Consider the following 20,337-nt stretch of genomic DNA (forward strand, 5'->3'; position numbering starts at 1 on the left):
AGCACTGTGTCCATGAACCTTGTTCAAAGCACCGTGACTGCGGACATCGTCTGAGCACCGCGCTCGGTGCCTGAGCACCATCTGAGCGAGCACCAGCTCTGAGCACCACAGCTGAGCACCACGTTCCCCTCCCTGGCTGAGCACCACATCCAAGCACCACGTTCACACACACGGCGGCCGAGCACCGCATCCATAGCACCGCTGAGCGCCGAGCACCAAATACCGCGCTCACACCCCCGGCTGAGCACCGAGTCCATGCACCGCTGCTGGGCACCAACACGCAACCAAGCACCGTGTTCACACACCTGGCTGAGCACCGCAGCCAAGCACCGAGGCCACGCACAGTGGCCGAGCACCGCGACCAAGCGCCACAAGCAAGCACCGTGTCCACAGCGCGGGGCCGAGCACCGTGCCCGAGCACCATGGCCACACGCTGGGGCTGAGGAGCACATCTGAGCACCGCGTCTGCCCACCCTTGGTTCCTGGAGGGGAACGAAGCTGCCGCAAAGCAAAGGTGCCCACAACGCTTCAGCGTGGCACCGGTTTCTGTTTGCATAAGAACAAGATGCTCCCGGCACGCTTTGAGCTGTCGCTCCGGAAAAGTAAACTTCCTTCTCAACGACATCATTGCTTTAATTTTTTTTTCTTGGTTCTCTAGTTTCGTATATACATTAGTAGCACCTCGGCAAGATGGAATCAGGCAGAAGCATGATACAGTTTGTTAAAACACCATAGCACCATTTTGATTAGAAGATTTCATTTAATAAAAATATGCCTTAAAGAGCCCACAAAGCATATTCCAGTACTAAAAGGAAAAGTTAGCAATTGAGGCACCTCAGGGATTCTGGTTTCCTTCTCCTTCCTGAGCCTCGTCCCAAGAGTGCCAAGAGGAGGAGCGGCCCCCGGCCAGCACCGAGGTACCCACCATGGCCGGGAACACTGCAGTGAGCATGGAGACCTCCCCCGCTTCCCATCGCGGGTGTTGTTCTAGCACCAGTGTGGCTGCGACCTGCTGCAAAGTGTCTTCCCCCTCCCCCCTCCCCCCCCCCCGGCCCCGATGCGATTAAAAACGCCGCCCCCAGCGCACCCCACTGCCCACCCCGCACCAGGACGTCCCCGCAGTGCTTCCACCCCATGGCTTCTGCGCAGGTGGGACAAGCGCGGGTGCTGGTAAAGATAAAGAAAAAGATTTTGCTTAAAACAGACTCTCAGCAGCAAGGGGTTAAAGAGCTGTGCATAGTTTTCTAGTTTTCATATAAGAAGTCTGAAGCATGCTAATTTTCAATGACTGAGATTTGAGGTAGGTTATACGTAATGTAGTGTAAAAACGTGAGACTGCAGCAGTTCTCGCCCTGACCCACACATCACTGCCCCCCCCCCCCCAGACCAGTTTGAGCCTCCCTTCAAGGCAGGGGGGACGCCGCACGGGAGCGAGCCCCCAAACCAGACACCTCCAAGGAAGCAGGACTTAGACAGGTTGCACGGACCGAAACATTCTCCAAACGCGCCCCTTTCTCCCAAATTTCTTGCTAACATCATCTACGCAAAGCTTTCAAGGCACCCCTGCGACAACCTACAGCACGGAAGTCAGACAAGACCTGGGCGAAGCAAACCAAGGCCGGCACCCGAATCCGACCTCTTTCATTCTTAGACCTCCAAACAGCACTGCAGCTGCACCACAGCTGAGCCCCATGGCTGAGACCCGTGGCCAAACACTACAGCCAAGGCCTATAGCCAAGCTCCATGGCCAAGCTCCATGGTCAAGACTCACAGCTAAAACCACGACCAAGCCCCATGGCCAAGCTCCATGGTCAAGATCTATGCCCAAGCTCCACGGTCAAGACTTACACCCAAGATCTATGGCCAAATGCTATGGCCAAGACCCATGGCTGAACTCCATGATCAAAACCACGGCCATGACCGATGGCCAAGACCAACAGCTGAACGCCATGGCCAATACCCATAGCCAAGCCCTGAGGCACGCAGCCCCAGGACACCCGCAGGCCAACCTAAGGTCTGACTTGCCATGAACTCTACAATCCTGATATGCTATTGGGTACTTATAAGAAAAGCGATAATAGCTCATTGAATTTCCTTGTCAAATATACGCGACTTTACAGATTACAGTTAAAAAAAAAACAAATTATGAAGGACGGACAAAGCATGTTAAATATTCTGCCAGTATTTACAGTTCTCCCACCATACCTGTGTCTAAAACATACTGCTTTCAAGTTGTCGGGAGGGGGGAGAGGGTGTTTGCTTTTTTTTCTTTTTTTTTTCTTTTTTTTGCTTTTTTTTTTTTTTAAGTTTTGCTTTCATTTTTAAATCTAGGTGAAAGTGCTTTTTAAAAAAATTCTTTCCCTATGTACAGGTTTTAAAATCAGACTGACTACACAAAGGTTCAGGCTGTTTTACCGAGATCCTGCTGAGCTGCGCCGGTGCGTGGGGTTGCAGTAAACGCACGCGGTGACTTCAGCACGGTGACGGCGCCGGCTCTCGCTCGCGTGCTCCCCAAAAGGCACCTGGAAGTGCAAAGCGACGGCGCAGCCCCGTCCTGCACCCAGCGCCCAGCATGGCTCGAGGGTGGCAGCCTCAGCTGAGGTTGTTGGGAAAGCACCACGCAGTGTTGTTGGATGGTGGGTGGGTGGGTTGGAAAGGTTGTTGGTCGGTGGGTCGGTTGGTTGGTTTTCTTGTACTGTGGGAAGAACAGCAACCTGTAGGAAGGTGAGATGATGGCACCTGGGGAGAGAAAAACGCGGAGCGCGCCGCCGCGCCGACTCACCCATCGGACTGAGAGTGTGGGGAGACGAGTCCCAGAGTGTGGGTTTGCTCCTCCCAGAGCCGCTCGTACGGCCAAAGTCCCCCAGAGACTGAAAGCACCAGACTTCAGCAACAGTGATGTACAGAGAGCAACACTAGCTATTCACAGTTTTGTGTTGTTTTTGTGGGTTTGTGTTTTTTCTTTTTCCTATTTACGTGTTTGATTCCTGTTGGGTTTCTCGGAGACGCAGCCGAGCTGCTCCTCTTCTCCTTAGGGCAACGGAGCCCCAAACGAGCGCAGAGCCCCGGACCCAAGCATGGAGCTCCGGGAGCAGCACCCTCCACACGATGCCCTGAGGTCTCCACCCATGGGGATGGACTCCTCCAGTTGTAAAACAGCCACTGTGGGTCCTTGGGAACCAACAATTAAAAAAACTGGATGTTCGGTGCATCCGGCTGACGTTACAGCACTCATTTCCAGGTGGCTCTGTGAGGCCGCCCCTGATCCGCGCCGCCTGCACGGCGCTGCGGAGATCCACCTCTGCCTTTATACGCTGGTTTGGTGTTCGGGTTGTTTCTCATTTTTTTCCTTTTTTTCTAATTTATCCATGTATTTTTTTCCTCGATGTTCGCTTCGTTTTTTGAAGGTCGGCTTCGTCATTCTCGTCAGATTAAAAAATAATAATAATAATCCAATAAATACGCGGTTTTAAGTGGAATTAAAAACCTCTCCTTTGCGAAAGGACGCTATAAACTTCTCTCTCCATTCTTGCAGTGCACAAGGATAGATTAAAAAAACACAGAGATATAAATATTAGGTTACCGAAAAACGTCAAAGAGCATTGTTCCTTTCCTATTTTCCTACTCTTTGCCAAGTGCGGCTCGCACCCGCGTCGGTTCCGTTGTTTCCAAGCGTAACGTTGGTTTATTTTGCTTTCTTTTTTTCTTTTTTTTCCTGCTTTTTTTTTTTTTTTTTCTTTTTTTTTTTTTTTTCTTCTCCCCCATGCCCGAGGAGAAAGCACCACGAAGCAGCACCGGGACTCCAGTGCTGCCGACTTTGAGGTAAGAAGGGCTGCGGCGGCCGCCTCCGCCTCAGACCCAGCGGCTGTAGGGCCCCGTCACCTTGGTGTACGCGTAGGAGGACACAGTGATGGCAGAGTTGGTGGGGATGGCCACCGCCTGCCGCGTGGGGACCGCGTTCCTCCGCTCCTTGGTGGCCGCCTCGGCCGCCAGCGCGCCGCCCCACTTGCGCTTCTTGGCGAAGGCCTTGGCGTCCTGCTGCAGCCCCAGGCGCGCCGCCTCCTCCTGCCGTGCGCGGGCGCGCTCCGCCAGCTGCTTCATCTTGGCCTCCCACAGCGCCAGGCCGTGGTTGGGCTGGTTCAAGTTCTTGTGTTGGTAGAAGACCAGGGAGATGCGGGTGGGGTGGCAGCGGTTGGGTTTCTTCAGTGGGGTGGTGGCGTGCAGCTCGCGGCGGGCGCACTCGATGAGGATGGAGCCGTGCGCGGGCGCCACGGCCACGCCGCCGATGTTCTCGTCCAGGAAGTTGTGCTCGCTGTCCGACCACTCCTCCTCTTCCTCTTCTTCCTCCTCCTCCTCTTCCTCCTTCACCGCCTTCACCGACGCCTCCTCGACGCCCTCCTCCAGCCCAAAAGGATCCCACGGCTTCTCCTGACGGACCCCCGCTGCCCCCTTCTCACGCACCGCTGCCTCCCACGGCTTTTCAGGCAGCCCTGCCGTGGGTGCCGGCGTCCTCCGCTCCTCCGCCTTGCCAGAACCCCACGGCTCTTCAGAGAAGACAGGCAGCTCCGGCAGGGCCGAGCCGAAGCCCAGCGGTCCCAATTCCCAGCCCTTGTCCCGCAGGGTCGGGGTACCCGCACCGCCCAGCACCGTCTCCCCCAGCTTGCAAGGGCTCCACGGCTTCGGCAGCAAGCTGGAACTGCACGACGACGACGCTTCTTCTGCCAGGACATTGGGCCACTGCTTCTCCGGCAGCGGCAGGCGCACGGCAGCATCGAAGGCGCTCAGCTTCTCCCGTCCTCCGGCACCTGGCACCAGGCTGCTCCACGAGCTCTCAGCCGCACTAGTCCGCTCGGGGGAAGACGAACCTCGGGACGACGTTTTGTAAGGACTCCACTGCTGCTCCGGTACGGGGACAGCGGGTAGAGCCAGGCCGGTGCCGGGCACAGCTGCCGCAGGGTTGCTCAGGGGCTCGATGCTGGGCGGAGGGTCCGGGGGCTCCTGCTTGATGGCCCTGCTGCCAAAACAGTTCTGTGCAAACGGCGATGCCTCCTCCGAGCCTGTGCTAGTCCTGTGCACCCCGGCCGCAGCCGTCTTCTGTTGGCTGGCATAGCGGCTGGCCCGCTCGTAGGTGCGCTGGTGATGGTTTTTGCTCCGGACGCTGTGTGGGATGGGCTCAGGGAAATCCGTGTTCCTGTAGGTATGGTTGAGGTTCTCCTGCAGCACCTGAATGTTGGGCTTCTTCTCGTAGCTGTTGCTCACCCAGCTCTCGCCCCTCTCGGGCACCCCGTAATTCAGAAACTGCGAGGGGAACACGTGGTTGTTGGAAAAACCGTAATACCCAAAGGAGGGCAGCGTGAACTTGGAATGAAACCCGTTCACGGAAGGCAGATTGGGCTGTGCATAGTAGGAATGGTAAGAGTAAACACTGTTCATGCTGTAAGGATCGGAGGGCCGGCAGCTGCCCAGCACCGAGTAGCTCTCCACCACCGCATTGCCGTTGTACTTGAAGGCGTTGTAATGGCTCTGCGGCTCCACTTTGATGGAAGGTTTCAGCGGCTGTGGGGAGAGCCCACTTTTCAACGCCATACCTGTGGGCACAGCACACACAACCACCATGACCAGCTGGCCGAGGAGACACCAGAAGGAACTGAGGATCCAAAAAAGCCAGTCAGCCTCAAAAATCCAACAGCAACAGGACCGCTGGCTGAGTCAGAGCCTGGCTGTGACTGGCATTACCCCATGCGCTGGCAGCAATTTGCACCCACATGCTGAGCTTCAGCAAAAGCATGGGCACCACAAAAACCACAGTGCAAAACCAGACCCCACAGCATAAGCTGGTAATGCCAACTTACACGCAGCACTGCTGGTGCAGCACTCAAGAAAGCCCCCAACCATCACACCTCCCAGAGCCACAAGGGAACATCCTCATCCCCTCACTGCTTTCTGGATAGCTTGGGGCTGTGCGATCTCAGCACTGTCCCCATTACCTGCATTTTGTTGGAGTGTAGGAAGTTCGAGCGCTTCCTGCTTGATCTTCTCTGGTGTCATCAGCTTCTCCTTCTGCAGTTTCTTCTTCTCCGCTGCGGCTTTCTTTGCCTCCAGCTGTCTCTGCCGACAGGACTTGGCGGGTTCAGGCAGCTTACGCACCTCGCGGGGGAAGGATGTGAGCACCTGGATGGCCCCGCTGCCCACCTTTGCGTTTTGGTTCTCCTCGCTGCCAAACTCATCCGTGCTGGACATCTTGTAGAGGGGGAGGACGTGCAGCTGCTCATCTTCGGGAATCTTCCCCACCACGCGATTGTCTTCCTTTGTCAGCGTGCAGACCTGGAGGAGTGCAGGAGGCCATGAGGGGACGGGGCTGCCAAGCTCTAGAGATGCTGACAAATGCAGCCCAAGGGGGACAATGGTGACAGCCCTGACTCAACACCAGTCCACACCCCAGGCTTGCAGCAGTGTGCATCCCCCAGCCCTCTCCGCTCCCCTGCTGCTGTCTGGAAACTTCCCACGGGGTTTGGGTCAGACAACAGCAAACGTGCAGTTCACACTGGTGCCTTGCTTACATCTGGTGGGGACAGCTTCAGCACCTTGCAGACACGAATGCTTCAATTTGAAGGACTGAAGCATCGAAAAGCAAATTGCGCCGTGAGTGCAAGCACAGAGGATCAGCCACCAATCTGGGGTGACAGTGACTCAGATATCTCTGCCTCAAAATGCTCCCTACAGGATCAGCTGGACACCACGCAGCTCAAAAAGGCACCAGCAGCCAAAGGGAAACCATCCCAAAAAGCCTCACCAGTGCCTACGTACCACTGTGCAGCCATTGTAGAGGTTATGCTGATCTTTGTGAGCATGAGCACAGAAGTCCATGCATGCTGTCACCCCTGAAAATGGCCTCCCCTCCTTCAAGCCCAGCCGGCAGTCTATTGCGATATCCTCGTTGGTAACCTAGCAGAACAAGAAGGCTCTGGTTACCAGAAATCTGCATGCTGCCACCCAGCTCCCTTTCTGCTGGCCGCCAGGCTGCAGAGCCCAGCAGAGGGTGGGTGGTTGGGTACCTGATTCTGGTAGGCCTGTGGTGCCAGCCTCTTGTAAAGCGGAGCAACCTCAGTGGCCAAGTCCTGAAAGCTTTTCCGGAGCAGCTCTTCCTGCAATAGAGAAAACTGGGTGTTTGTACACAAGAGGACATCACCCAAGGGTTTTGGCAGCAGGGATGCAGTCAGGGATGCAGCCCATGTACGTCACACTGCGTCCAACCTTGTCTGCCATCACACAAAGCACACAGCCTCAGTGTCTGGTGACATCTGGGCTATTACTCAGTCTATTGTGCTTCTAACAGCACAACACAAGAGTTCTCCTGCACCTCTCTGGGGTTTCTAGGGAGGCCCCATTTGTCAAACCTGGCAGCAATGCCCTGAGATATCAGTGAGAGCCTTACCAGGTCAGGTCGTCGTTTTTTCTCCCCAGTTCACCAAATCTACTATATGGGACCCTATTTTCAGACTTCCTCCTCCCAAAACTTGGAGTCAGGGCTAAAAGGAAACCCCCCCCTCTCTCCCCAGTACTATCATGCCACTCACCTCCTTGGGATTGTCCCCCACCAGCCTGAACTTCCGTGGAGTTTTGCTTCGGGCATATTTGCAGCCATTAAAATACATGCTCCAAGAGCAGCCGAAGGAGAAGGAAGCGCCGCAGGTGTTGGGGTCCTTGCCTTGGCATGCACAAGTCCGGCTGCAGGAGGGACAGCGAGGAGGAGCATCAGTCACCACCGCACTGACAGCATCCCCCTCCCCATGGGTTGCAGGGCTGACAGCCGCCCCGCTGAGTGAGAAACATGGGAGGACGCCTGTGTCCCCTTCTGACCCACATCCCCAAGCCGGTGTGGTGACCCACTGACACTTACTCGTCATTCAAGCCGCAGCGGCGGCTGGTGGGGTTGCCGTACTTGGTGAGGGTGTCAGTGAGCTCCTGGTACAGCGTGTCGCCCAGCGTGCGGGGGATGCCCTCCCAGGCCAGGATCAGGATGATGATGACAGCGTTCTGGCAGTGGTGGCCAGCTCGGTGACGCACCAGGCATAGCAGCTTCTCCTCTTGGTTGTGTCTCCGGATCACCTGTCAAACAGCCGGGTCCAGTTGGCACACAGGTCTCCACCAGTGGGTGCTGGCTGCCTCTGCATCGTCCCACAGCAACACAGAGAAGAGAGCCGCAGGAACAACCCTGGATATGTTGTTCCCCGTGGTCTTTGGGGTACCAGAGTGACCCCAAGGCACTTGGTGGATGTCACTGGGTGAGCACTTTGGGTGCTGGGTCAATGGTTGGATTAGAGAGTCTTAGCAGTCTTTCCCAATCTTTTTGATTTTATGATTCTATGGTTCTATGAGTGTGGGAAGCCCTGCAGAGGTTCCCAGGAGTGGCTGCCACTTTTGCTTTGCCCTTCACTGCTACATCTTGAGCATCTTGTCCTGGTCTCCACGACTACCAACAGTGGGGACCTCCCTGTCCCCAAGCAGAGAGGGGACAGACAGCAGCATTACGCTGAGAATGGCAGAGGTGGGACAGAAGCCCTGAGCCCGGGGATGTTTCGCTCCCCCTAACCCACGTTTGACTGAATGGCACTGATGGAGAGCGATGTACAGCCCCGGGGACTTCTGGGGCCACTTCTGCACTGCTGGTGCCCCAAAGGGTCTGGGGGCTGCAGGCACTCACTCACCCACTTGGCGATGGGGCAGCCCCGGGAGCTCTTCCCCTCCTTCCCAGTGTAGATGACCTTCTCGATGCGGATGGCTTTGCCCTTCTCGCCGTACCTGTGGGCAGACCCACATCACTCACTAGTGTCCTGCTGAGGCCTCACGCCACTCACCTCCCCCCTCTGCCCTCTGAAAACCCCAAGCCCCTCTCCGACAGCCCATGGCCCGGCCCAATGTCGGGGTCCTGCAAGGGGTTGGGGTGGGGTCCCTTACCGCTCCTCCATCAGCTCCCGGATGGATGCCACGGTGGGCCCTGAGCCCAGGTGGGTGTAGTACGGCCCCTCGTCCTTCTCCACGATTTGCTCTGCAGGAAAAGGCGTGGGGGGGGATGAACAGAGATGTCAGGGTGTCCTCTGGGAACCACATCCCCCAGATGTCAAATTCCCTCAAATGAAGCACTTTTGCATGAAAAATCAGGCACCTCCTCACTGACAGAGCACAAGCCTCAATCCTGACTGCACTATTTTGGCACTGAGTGTTTTAGGGCTGAGAGAGTTTTGCTCTGGTTTTACAGCTCCTGACAGCACTGGGGGAAACTGGGAGATCTATGGGAACAGAGAGGTCATAGGGGGAAGCAAAGGGCAGTGCAGGGGTAGGACCCACAGAATAGGGTCAGATGTGCCTCAGCCCATCGTCTGCTCCCAGCACTGATTTTCATTCCCATCATGTTCAGCAGCTCTGCTGCAGCTTCCCAGGCAGGGATCAGTGCAGGATGCACAGCAACAGCCAACTGCATCGCAGCATCCAACAGCACGGGCACCTCATGGAGCACTGAGCCCCACCTCCCACTTAATTGCTTTCCCTTATGGCTTTTTCTTGAGAAAACAGAGCCCATGGGAGAAGGACACGGTGGAAGGAGCCGGGCTGCAAATACTGTGCTGCAAAGTGTAACAAATCCAGCACAAAAACACGTGGATCAAGCGTTCACTCGCCACTGACCACCTGGCCATGAAAGCAAGAGGGAAGAAAGCCCAAACTTGCCCTGTAGCCAACGCAGCTGCAGGGTTTGGCCATAAAGACAAGTTCCACTAAGGATGCAGAGCAGCCTCCGTGCCCCCCAGGTGTTGCCGGGGTGACGTTCCCAGCCCCACTGAAGGACCTCCCAGCATCACAGCACAGCCCCAGCTCCAGGCATCACCCCCACACCCCCGTGCCCCCACTCACCCACACAGTCACAGGTGGGGAACTCAGCCTGCGCACGCTTGGCGGGGGTGTCCAGCAGGCTCTTGGTCGGCGTGTCCAGGTATTTGAGAGGCGACTCCAGGAACCCGCTGAGGGTGGGGGTCAGCGGCACCTCATCCTTGGTGGGCGTCCCCTCCGCCTCATCGGCGTTCTGGCTCTCCTCAGAGTAAAAGCACGTGGTGGACACCACGGTGATAGCACCAGAGGACTCGATTTTGATCTGCTTGGGTGAGCGCACGGAGAAGAGGTGCTCTGGGGGAGGTCCCTTCTCCGGAGACAGCGCGGAGCCCCCAGGGCCAGCACTGCTGGGGGCCACAGCGGCGGTGCTGGCGGTGGTGGGGGGCACCTGCGGGGCTGGCAGCTGCCCCTCTGGCAGCGCAGTGGTCCCGGTGGGCGGCAGGCTGAAGGTGTCCCCGAACTCGGCCTCGAACTGCCGGATAAGCTCCTCCAGCTTGTCATCCACCATGGCGGGCGGCGCTCCCTCCGGGCCCGGCGCCAGCGGGTGGCTGTGGGTGTCCCCCCCAGGGGTTCCCCTTTCCTGAGAGTCGGAAGCAGTGGGTGGGCACGGGGCGGGCGGTGGGGGCTCGGGCTGCGGCGCTGTGGCGGGGGGCTCGGCGGGGGTCCGCAGCCCCTCCAGGCTGATCTGCCAGAAGGGCAGGAAGAGCGGCTGTGAATCCTTCTGCTTGGGCTTCTTGATCTGCACCTGCTTGCGGGCTGGCTTGTCTGGCTGCATCCTTTTCTTCTTCTCCTTGGCCTGCTTCTCAAAGGTCTTGGGCGTGCTGGGGGTCCACCAGCCAGGTGGGCGCTCCGGGGGGGTCGCGGAGAGGCTCTGCTCGAGGAAAAGGCTGCGCTTGTGGTGCAGGTGCTGCTGCAGGACCATCTGTGTCTTCCTGTGCAGGTCAGGTTCCTGCAGCACTTGGGGGCTGCTTGCCGTCTCCTTGCCCGGCGTCCGATCCGGGGGCTTTGGGGCTGCTGCAGGGGGGGCTCTGCCAGCCTCGGGCCGCTTGAAGGCCACAGCGATGTATTCGGTGCTGCCCAGGAGCTGCTCCAGCTCCGCCATAGGGTCAGTGGTCCCAGACGGAGGCACCACGTCGATGGATGGCTCTGGGGGGGCAGGGGGCACCGGGGGGGGGCGGCAGCGGTGGCGGAGGGGGGGGGTGGCCCATCAGCACCAGGTTGAGGGAGCGTGGCTGAGAGCTGCGTCAGCGCCTCGATGGCGATGGCCGTCTGCAGGCTGATGTTCTTCTCCTTGGCAATATTCAGTGCACTTTGGGAAAAGGGGAGGCCGTCCGACGGGCACGGCTCGGCGGCCTCCAGCACCGCGGGGGGAGCGATAGCACCTTTGTCGGGGGGCGGCGGGGCGTGGGGCAGCGGGGCCTCTCCCAAGGCCACCTGGATCTTCTGCTCCAGCCACTCCAGGTAGTCAGGGCACTCGGGGCCGTCGCAGTTGCAGTTGGGGGGCTTCATGCCGTGTTTGGCCAGGGCGAGGGCGGCCTTGAGGGCGTGCAGGTCCTCCCCCCTTGGCACGCCGTCCCGCGGCACCAGCCCCCCCCGGCTCATCTCGGTGTCAAACTTCTTGTAGAGTAGCGAGGGCGAAGCCGGGGCGGGCAGCCGGTAGGAGGACACCGCTTCGGCCACCGCCGAGAAGGCCACCAGGTTGCGGGCGTCCTCCAGACGTGCGGGGCCGGCAGGGGGGCCGGGCAGCCACCCGCTGGGCTCCATCAGCGCGCTGCCCCCCGCCTGCGGCCGGCCCCCAGCGGCCAGGCCCAGCCGGCCGCCCTCGCTCAGTGTCCTCTCGCCGCCATAGTCGATCAGCCCTTCTTCCATTGGGCCTCTTCTGGGGCCATCAACCGGATTGCCCCCCGGACCTGTCTGAGAGCGGGGAGAGATGAGAGGTGTGAGTAACCCCTGCAAAATCATGCGCCCCGTATCCCACCCCACAGCCTACCACCCCCCCGTCCATCCCAGCACAGCTGCAGGTGCCCCTGTGCTCCTCCCATCCCCACGTCCCAAAGGCCCACAAGGAGCTGTGCTCTCTGGGACCTCAGCTCAGCACCGCAGCGATGGGACACTGAGCAAGGAGTGGGGCAGAAAGGAGAGAAGGGGGTCTGGAGCCCATCGTCCCAGTGGGTGCATGAGATGGGGGGGAAGGGGAGGTGGCATCTCTGTGCCCATGGGTGGGAGTCTCAGTGCCACACAGGATGGGATGCAGAGCATTTTGTGGTTTGTCACTAATAGGAGAGCCCCATGCGGGGCCAGGGGATGCCTTCACCCCTTTCCAGGGCTGCATACAAGCAGGGAGAGAGGGAACAACAGGCAGAGCAAAACCCCCGTGGAAGCAGAGAGGAGCATCTCGAGTCCTCCTCACCTCAAACATCCCCCCGGGGGGAAAAGGAGGGGCGAACCCCATTGGCAGCGACCCTGTCCGCCCTTCCCACGGCCCCTCCGCAGTGGGGAGGAAAGGGATCCCCCACTACCCGCCCCCCCACGCAGAAACTCCCGCACGCGTGGCCCGGTCCCGGTTGGAGGCTTCCCCAGGAGGGCCGCCCCTGCGGTTCATCCGACCGGGGGGGGGGGGGGGGGGAGGGGAACACGCGGGGCTGCACGCGGCCTCCCGCACCGCTCCTTTTGTTCCCGGCACCGCCGCGGGGGGGGAGGGGGGGGCACGGGATTCCATCCCGAAACCAACAGCGATTCCCCCCCAGCGCCGCCGCGAGGAACCCACCCGTGCGCACCCACCGCCCGGGGGGGGGGAACCGGAACGCCGCGGTGCGGAGCGGCCCCGTCCGCGCGTCGTGAAAAGAGGGGAAAATCCCTCCGAGGAACTAAAAATTATCTCCGCTTCATTTATTTATTATTATTTCCCCCCCTGCCCCCCTTCCCTCTTTCTGTTTTCAATGCTTTGGGAGGAAGGAAAACAAAAAAGGCCGCGGCACGCACCGACCCCGCCGGGAACCCCCGGCCCGCGCCGCGCTCCTCCGCAGCCACCGGGACCGGCGCGGCCGCGGCGCGGCACTTACGCTGCGGGGGAGCGGCGGCGGCGGCGCGGAGGGACGGAGGCGCCCGCGGAGGGACGGAGGCGCCCGCGCTGCTCCGCGCCGCACCGCGCCCGGCCGCGGCTCCCCGCCCCCCGCGGCAGCTGCAGGAGCCATCAGCCCCGGCGCCGCGCGCACGTACGGGCGGGGAAGGAGGGGGTGGGGGGGTGGTAAGGGGGACTGGGGGGGGGAACGTGAGCTCGGCCCCGCAGCCCCCGGACCGCACGGACGGCTCCCGAGAGCCGGCACGTGTCACGCGTACAGCCCGCAGCCTCAGCGCCCCGCGGCTCCGTGTGTCCCGTACATCCCATAACTCATTGCATCCCATAAGCCATGCATCCCCCAGCCCCACACATCCATAGTCCGTGTATCCCATAACCCCTGCATCCCATAACCTGTACATCCCATAAACTCTGCATTCCATAACCCATACACCCCATAGCCCATCCATTCCCCACCCCATACATCCACAGTCTGTGCATCCCATAATCGCACAACCCTATGCATTCCATAACCAATACATCCCACAGTCCATGCATCCCACAGCCCCGTGAATCTCACAACCCATACATCCCAAAGCTCTGTGCATCCCACAGCCCATACATCCTGCAGCCCTGTATACCTCCCTGTATACCTCCCATACATCCTGTATACCTGTATACCCACACCTTTGTACACCCCACAGCCCCGTGCATCCCACAACCCATATCCCACAGCTCTGTAGATCCCTTTGCCCATACAACCCACAGCCCCATATATCCCACAGCCCTATAGATCCTGCAGCTCCACACACTGACACACAACACCATGCGATCTGCAGCCCTACACATCCAGCACTCCTACATCCTTAGCACCTCTGTATGCTCAGCAAATTACGACCAGCAACCATCAGCCGTCTGCAACCCTACAGAACTGTGTTACCTGCAACCCTACACAACCAGCAACCCTACAAACTCACGCTAGTCTCATCCAGCAAGCGCCGTACCCAGCAGACCCACAGACCTGGCAAGCCATACAGGAACCCCCTACACAAACAGCAGGGACCTACACCAACAGCAGCATCCCATGGTGAACAGGCATCCCCGGCTGCAGTGCCACAGCCACCACAAGGCCTTTTTCTTTTTTTTTTCCCTCTCCCTCCCTATTTTTTATGTTACTGTGCCATATCTCCCCCTGGCCCTATATGAAACATGGAGCGAAGGCGCCCTGGAGAAGCAGGCAGTGTTCTGCTGTGCTCCTGCTTGTCCCAAACCACACATTTGGGAAACAACAACCTCAACACCAGGCAAAGGATTGGTTCTCATCCCCAGCACCCAAAGCCACCCAATGAGGCCCATCCAGCCCCATGAACAGGGGGATGAAGCAGCAATCCCTTATCTGGGTGCTTGGGGTATTTGTAAACCTCCCCCTACACACACGCATCTCAACTGATTTTGCAGGCGTTGGGCTTGGAGCAGCCAAGCGCTTCATCCCACCACAAATCATTCCATTGCAAGAACAGGATTTGGGGGATAGAAGTGCCCAGATGTGGCGATGCACAGCATGGGATTTTTTGGGGGGGGGTAGTAGGGGGAGGGATGGATGCAGTGCTGGCGTAGCCAGGGCACGGCAGGGTGCTTGGGAGGTCAGCAGTGCTGCCAGCGCCAGCGGCTGGGGCCGGCCAAGAGGCAGGCGGCTGTTTGGCTGCCGGCCCCGTGCCGCGCTCGTGGTTTTCTTCCCCTGGCAGCAGCCCCGGGATCCTCCGTGCTCTGGGGCAACGTGGGGCCCCCGCGGGATGGGGAAGCCCAATGTGGACGAGCATCCCTGAGCACAGCCCAAAGGAAGGGCAGGCGGCCGGCAGCACGCCCTGGGATGGATGTGCCGCTCAGCCACAGCGGGCACGGAAAGCCACCCAATGCCACCAAGGTGCCGGCAGCAGGGGATGCTGGAGAGGAGCCCGGTGGCACGGATGCGACAGCCCTGGGAAAGCAAACTGGAGAGCTGTGGAGCCCCTCCCGACGCTCCCAGCCGCTCGCTTGTTTTCCAAGCTGTTTCCGTGGCCCCGGCTGACCCCAGCACTGGGTTTGAGCCGCTCGCTCCTGTCCTCATTTAGCCCGGCGGAAAGGCAGAGCTACGGCAGGGCTGCGTTGCAGGGAACCCATCCCTGCTTCCGTGGGCCTCTCAGGGACCCCCGGAGCCATAATCCTGCTCTGGATACCATAGGGGCAAGCATTTCATCCTCTTTTCCAAGCTGGTTTAATGACACATATTCACACTGCTCCTGCACCAGGAGCCTGCAATAGGGACAGGGAATTTTTCTCCACCAGAAAACATCTCCAACCCCATCCCCTCTGGTGGGGCTCCAGGAAAAGCATTTTCCCAGCCCAGCCAAGCTGCAAGCAATGGGAAAGCAGATCAAAGCAAGAGAAAAAGATGGGAAACCAAAGGTGTTTGGGAGCAGGATTGCCCAGCGGCAATGTGTGGAGCAAAGGGGAGCTGAGTGCCTGGATGCAGCTCCTCCAAAATCGCCCTGACTGAGAGCAGCTGCGCGCCGGCATCTGTTCTTAATCCACCCTGGATGCCTTTCAAAGCCGGGTTGGAACATTCATCCCCGCGCACGCAAGCGGCCCCTGAGGTCCCTCTCCAGCTGGGCAAAAGGAGGAACCTGCGGGGCACAGCACTACGGGATGCTCAGCACCAGCACAGCCAGATCAGCTCCTCAGGAGCTGCGCAGGGCTGGCGTTCCCATCGCGGCACTGAGCCGGGAACCAGCATTTGGCAAGAGGAAGGGAGAACGGCTTGCCAGGCTGCGTCAGGCTGCTCCGACCGGCAGCGAGGGAGGGGAGAAAAGCTCTTTGAAGGAAAAAGAAAAAAAAAAAAAAGGGAAAAAAAAAACGTGGCGCTATTTTTGTTTCTTGGAGCGGCTTCAGTCCAACACAGCTGACTCCTCTCGTGCAGGCGCTCAGCTACCAGATTGGCGCTGCGGCCGGCCGGGCAATGCCAAAAGAACGGCTGTAGGCAAGCGGTGCTCCAGCAGAAAGGGGAGGGATAGAAAGGATAAAAAGAAGAGGAAGGGATAAAAAGGAGGCCAAGGGGAAGGAGAAGAGAGGAAGGGGAAAGGAAAAGAAAGAACATAAGGTAAAGGAAAGAAGGGACGTGGACTCACCTGGGAAGGAAAAGTGCGTGGGCTGTGGCAGAAATGCCTGAGGCTGTGCTGAGCCTCTCCCTGTGCCGGCAGCACTTCGCCACCCACCCGAGTACCCATGTGGGGCCAAGCTGCGCTCTGCAGCCCCTCACACCCTGATGGCACTGCCTGCAGGGGGACAGGGCACAGTGCCCTCCAGCACGTCTCCCATCAACCCCAGTGGGAACTTCCCCCTCGCCCAGTTCCTCTGCCTCGCAAGCAGGGTGCAGAAATCCGGCCAGCCTTCAAGAATAGGTGGCCATGGCGCAAAGCTGCCCCACTCCCATCCCATAGGGGCTGTGAGCACTGCTGGGATCGAGCGTCCCATGTGGCACCATGGGTGCACGGCTCTGCAAAGCCCACCTGACGGCCCGCTGTACCTGGGGGATGCGCAGCCCTGGCCCCGCTCCTCGCTTCGTGAAACCCTTCAGCAGCCCGAGCTTTCAGCAGAGGAGGAGGAGGGACGTGCATGCGGCAAGCACAAACACGTCGGCAGCACGATGGCTGGCGGGCAGGAGCAGGGAGATGAGTGGGAGCCCGGCCCTGCCCAGTCTGGGCGCGGGGACAGCACCGGCTCCCCCAGCCGGTTTCACCGCCACGACCCGTCCCAGCAGGGAAAAGCAGCCGGGGAGAAAGCGAGATGCAGGGCGGGCTTGGCACGGCCCAACACAGCGCGCCCGCGATGCCCCGCCTGCTGTATGCTGCTCCCCCGGCCCCCCTGACTCACCCCAAAACACCACCACCGCCACCCCATGTGTTCCACCAGGGCCGGGGGGGTCCTGAAATGCCAGAGCGGACGTGACGGGAACCGAGTCACATCCAGGAAGAACCTCTTGGGGGACACATCCTGCTCTGCAAGTCGGCACAGAGACACGGGACGGCCGCTTCCCCTTTCACTGGCTTCAGGCTGAGATCCTCTTTCTTGCAAGTACAGAAGCGGACGGTGCGTTTTCCTGCTTGGCTCCAATCCCTGTGTGCACGCACAGCTGAAAGCTTGGCGGTGCAAGCCAGCTGCCCCCCCCAAAGGGAGCACTGTCACAGCCGTGTCCCCTTGCCGAGTGCCCTCCCCACATTTCCCTGTACTCACCCCGGCACGGCGGCCGGCAGCTGGCACCGGCACACAGAAAGGTCCCCATGGAGGGGAAGGCATGAAGACCCCCACCATGAGGTTAGCGAGGCAGCAAGGCTGGGGTTGAGTAGGGCAAGCTCCTTGTCTGCCCTATGTATGGGCTCAGACACATGCTCAGTCAGAGCTGCTGCATCTCTCCTACACACAGCGCTGAAGAACCACCTGAAAAGCGAGCAGGAGCCTTTCTACACAAGGACGAGTTTGCATCACATCCTTTCAATGCAGTCCTGATCAGCACCGGCACAACGGCTTCTGCAGCACACCGCACAAAATCTCCCTTTTTTCTCCCCCAGAAAATGACAGCCCCCTCCCACCTCAGCTGCCTCCTGGGGTCCGCAGTGCCGCTGAGTCAGCGCTGGCGCTGCTGAGTCACCGCAGCCACATCAGCCACGATGAGCTCAGCGCGGGGGCTCCAGCACCTCCGTGCACGCAGCCAGAGGCCGATGCTCCATGCCATGTCAGGGGACACGCACAGCTCCGAGCTCAGCCCAATGGATGCCACCGGTTCCTCGGCCCTCTCCAAAATCTCTGGGTGTAACACCACATTCGCACATCCCCCAGATAAAGGCTGTGCTGCCATCCTCTCCCAAAACGCCCCATCACAGGCGATGCCACAAACAGACGTGGCATCATCACGGCCGTCACCGCCGCGCCTTCTTCATCTCGCTCAACCTTTTCCATGACCGAAAAAGGGAGGGGAAAAAAACACCCAATTTCTATTTTTTTTCCTCCGCTGGGGTCATCAGCGCCAAGGGGGGAAGCGCAGACGCCGCCTCCGGCTTCCCTGGCCTGCGCTCCCCTGCACTGGTGACGGGGCTGATGACTCACGGGAAGGGAGGGGGGAAGCGACGTGTGCACGGGGCCGTAATGTTTGTAAACCTAAAAAAAGCCATGTGCAGGCAGGCAGCGTGCTCCGGCCAGGAGCTCCGGCTGCCAGCGGCTCGGAGAGGCTGCGGCCGCCAGCGAGGAGCCCTGGGACAGCAGGGACAGGCAGCAGCTGTCTCTGCACGAGCATCACCAGGGAAGGGTCAGCCCCATTCCTCTGCTACAACACCTGTAACCGGGACGGCTCGAATCGCCACGGGTTTAAAAGCAGAGGCTTTAAATACATGCGCTTTAAGTGCGACGGCTCTAATTGTAACAGCTCCAATGGCAACACCAAGCCAGGGCTTCCGGGGTCATTAAAGCCCTGTGCTCTCGTGTTTCTCAGCCTTCTGCTGCACCCGACTGCCTTCTGGCACGGCACTCACACAGGCCCACGGCTCCCTGTGCCCTCATCCACCTGGGGAGCAAGAAGCTGCTCCAGGGAGTGCGGTGGCCATGCCACCAGCAGCCAGCACTGCAGCCAGTGAGCTGGAGCCGAGCCCTCCAGACATTACACAGCATCCCCCGGCTTCCACGCTGACGACTGCAGCAATTAGAACTTGCTCCAATCAATTTTTTACAGCGTTTGGAGTGCTCGGAGTGGGTTGGTCCACCCCCATCCCCCCTCCCCTGCTCATTTGGCTGCATTGGAAATTGCAGCAGTGGGAGCTCCCAGGTCCCCAACTCCACCACTCGACAGCAAAACCTCGTTGAATCAAAAAGATGCAGTCAAGAGATGTGCAGAAACCATCTTTTTTTTTTTCCTTTTTTTTTTCCCCCCTTTAAGAACTGCCATTTTAGCTGAAGCAAACAAGCATTCTGCATCATCAGCCACAACAGGACCCCCTACAACATCCAGCAGACACCTGCCCACCGTTCCAACACCACATATCCCTCACCCCATGGGCAAAGGGATGGGGAGAGAGCAGCTCCCAGTGCTGGCAGCAGTGTGGTGGGTGGATGTGGAGCGAGGACAGCTTGCAGCTGTTCCACCTCCAGCCCCTTCCTGTTTCATTTCATCTCCCCTTGGATCCCAGCCCAGGGGAAAAAAAAAAGCTCTTTTATCCTCAAAAAAAGAAAAAATAGGGTCTGGCACCCTCTTGCACTGAGCTCAAAGGAGAGATAAAAGAAGCGCTGGAGCCTCAAGGGTGGCACAGATGGGGCTCAGGTTGGGGAGCTCCCACTCGTGCCCTGTGCTGCAGTGGGGACAGAACATCAACCATGGTGAAGGCAGGGCTGTGCCATTAGAAACACACACACAGAACAAGGCTATAGGGTCAGGGACTGAAGTGGGCACAGGATAGGGACCCCAACACACACAGGCAGAGGGCTGAAGACCCCAAGCCATGGGGACAAAGACAAGGGACACATGCAGGCAGGAGACCAAGCAACCTGATAACACAGGACCAAGGACAAGGGAGCCCAGCACACATGGGAAGGGGACGAGGGACCCTGAAACCATAGGGATTCAAACCAGGGAACCTGACACTGCAGAAACTAGGAGGAAGGACCTTTGCATGTACAAGCAGGTGTGGGATAGCAATGTCCCAAGGATGGGGACACCAGCATGCACAAACAGGAGATGAAGGACACTGATGCAGTAGGGATAGGGACCAGAGAACGGGCACACAGGGGAGAGCCAACCCAATAGCCTGGGGCTGTAGGGGCAAGAGAGGGACCTCAGTACCAGGTGACACAGAGCCCAGCACATGTGGGCAGGGAACCGAGGGCTGTGACACTGTGAGGATGGGGGCCCCAGGACACGCAGGCAGAGGACTAGGGGACAAGTTGCTCCCCAATGTGCCAAGACCCCACGGGAAAGGCTCTCTAGGGCACAGACAACAGCACAACCGTGTCGTTGCCGTGCCACCCCACATCTGGGGACAGCCACACCACACCAGGGCTGGGCTGGGGGCACCACGCCACCCTCCAAGATCCCAGCAGCTTCCTCCGTCACCTGCAGTCACGGGTCCAAGGCTGGAGACCGGGACACCCCCAAAAGGTGGCATTCCGGGGCCACCGCCAGATCCATCCCCGGGGCCACCCCCTCACCCCCCGCACCCCCCGGTACTCCCGCACCCGGCGGAGCCTCGCGGTAGCCCCGGCACACGGCTGATGGAGGATCCCCACCGCGTTCGGGGCCGAGCCCGGTGCCGCCGCCGGGGTGCGCCGAGGGATGAGCTGGGGGGGGACGAGGGGGGAGGGGAGGAAGGGGGAGG

At 59.4% G+C, this 20,337-nt stretch overlaps 1 protein-coding gene across 1 annotated transcript; it reads right to left on the bottom strand.

Annotated features, from left to right (window-relative positions):
- Positions 1-2,214: 2,214 nt before the first annotated feature.
- TET3 (tet methylcytosine dioxygenase 3) lies at positions 2,215-20,136 on the bottom strand. Its single transcript, XM_048928140.1, is given in 11 exon segments — positions 2,215-5,588; positions 5,988-6,324; positions 6,808-6,945; positions 7,056-7,145; positions 7,578-7,728; positions 7,901-8,109; positions 8,709-8,802; positions 8,959-9,049; positions 9,910-11,053; positions 11,056-11,799; positions 16,853-20,136. Coding segments are annotated over 11 exon segments (4,761 nt in total). The 5' UTR covers positions 16,880-20,136; the 3' UTR covers positions 2,215-3,852.
- Between the last annotated feature and the right edge of the window lie 201 nt (positions 20,137-20,337).

The sequence above is a fragment of the Lagopus muta genome, chromosome 27 (assembly GCF_023343835.1).
Source record: "Lagopus muta isolate bLagMut1 chromosome 27, bLagMut1 primary, whole genome shotgun sequence".
Lineage (NCBI taxonomy): Eukaryota > Metazoa > Chordata > Aves > Galliformes > Phasianidae > Lagopus > Lagopus muta.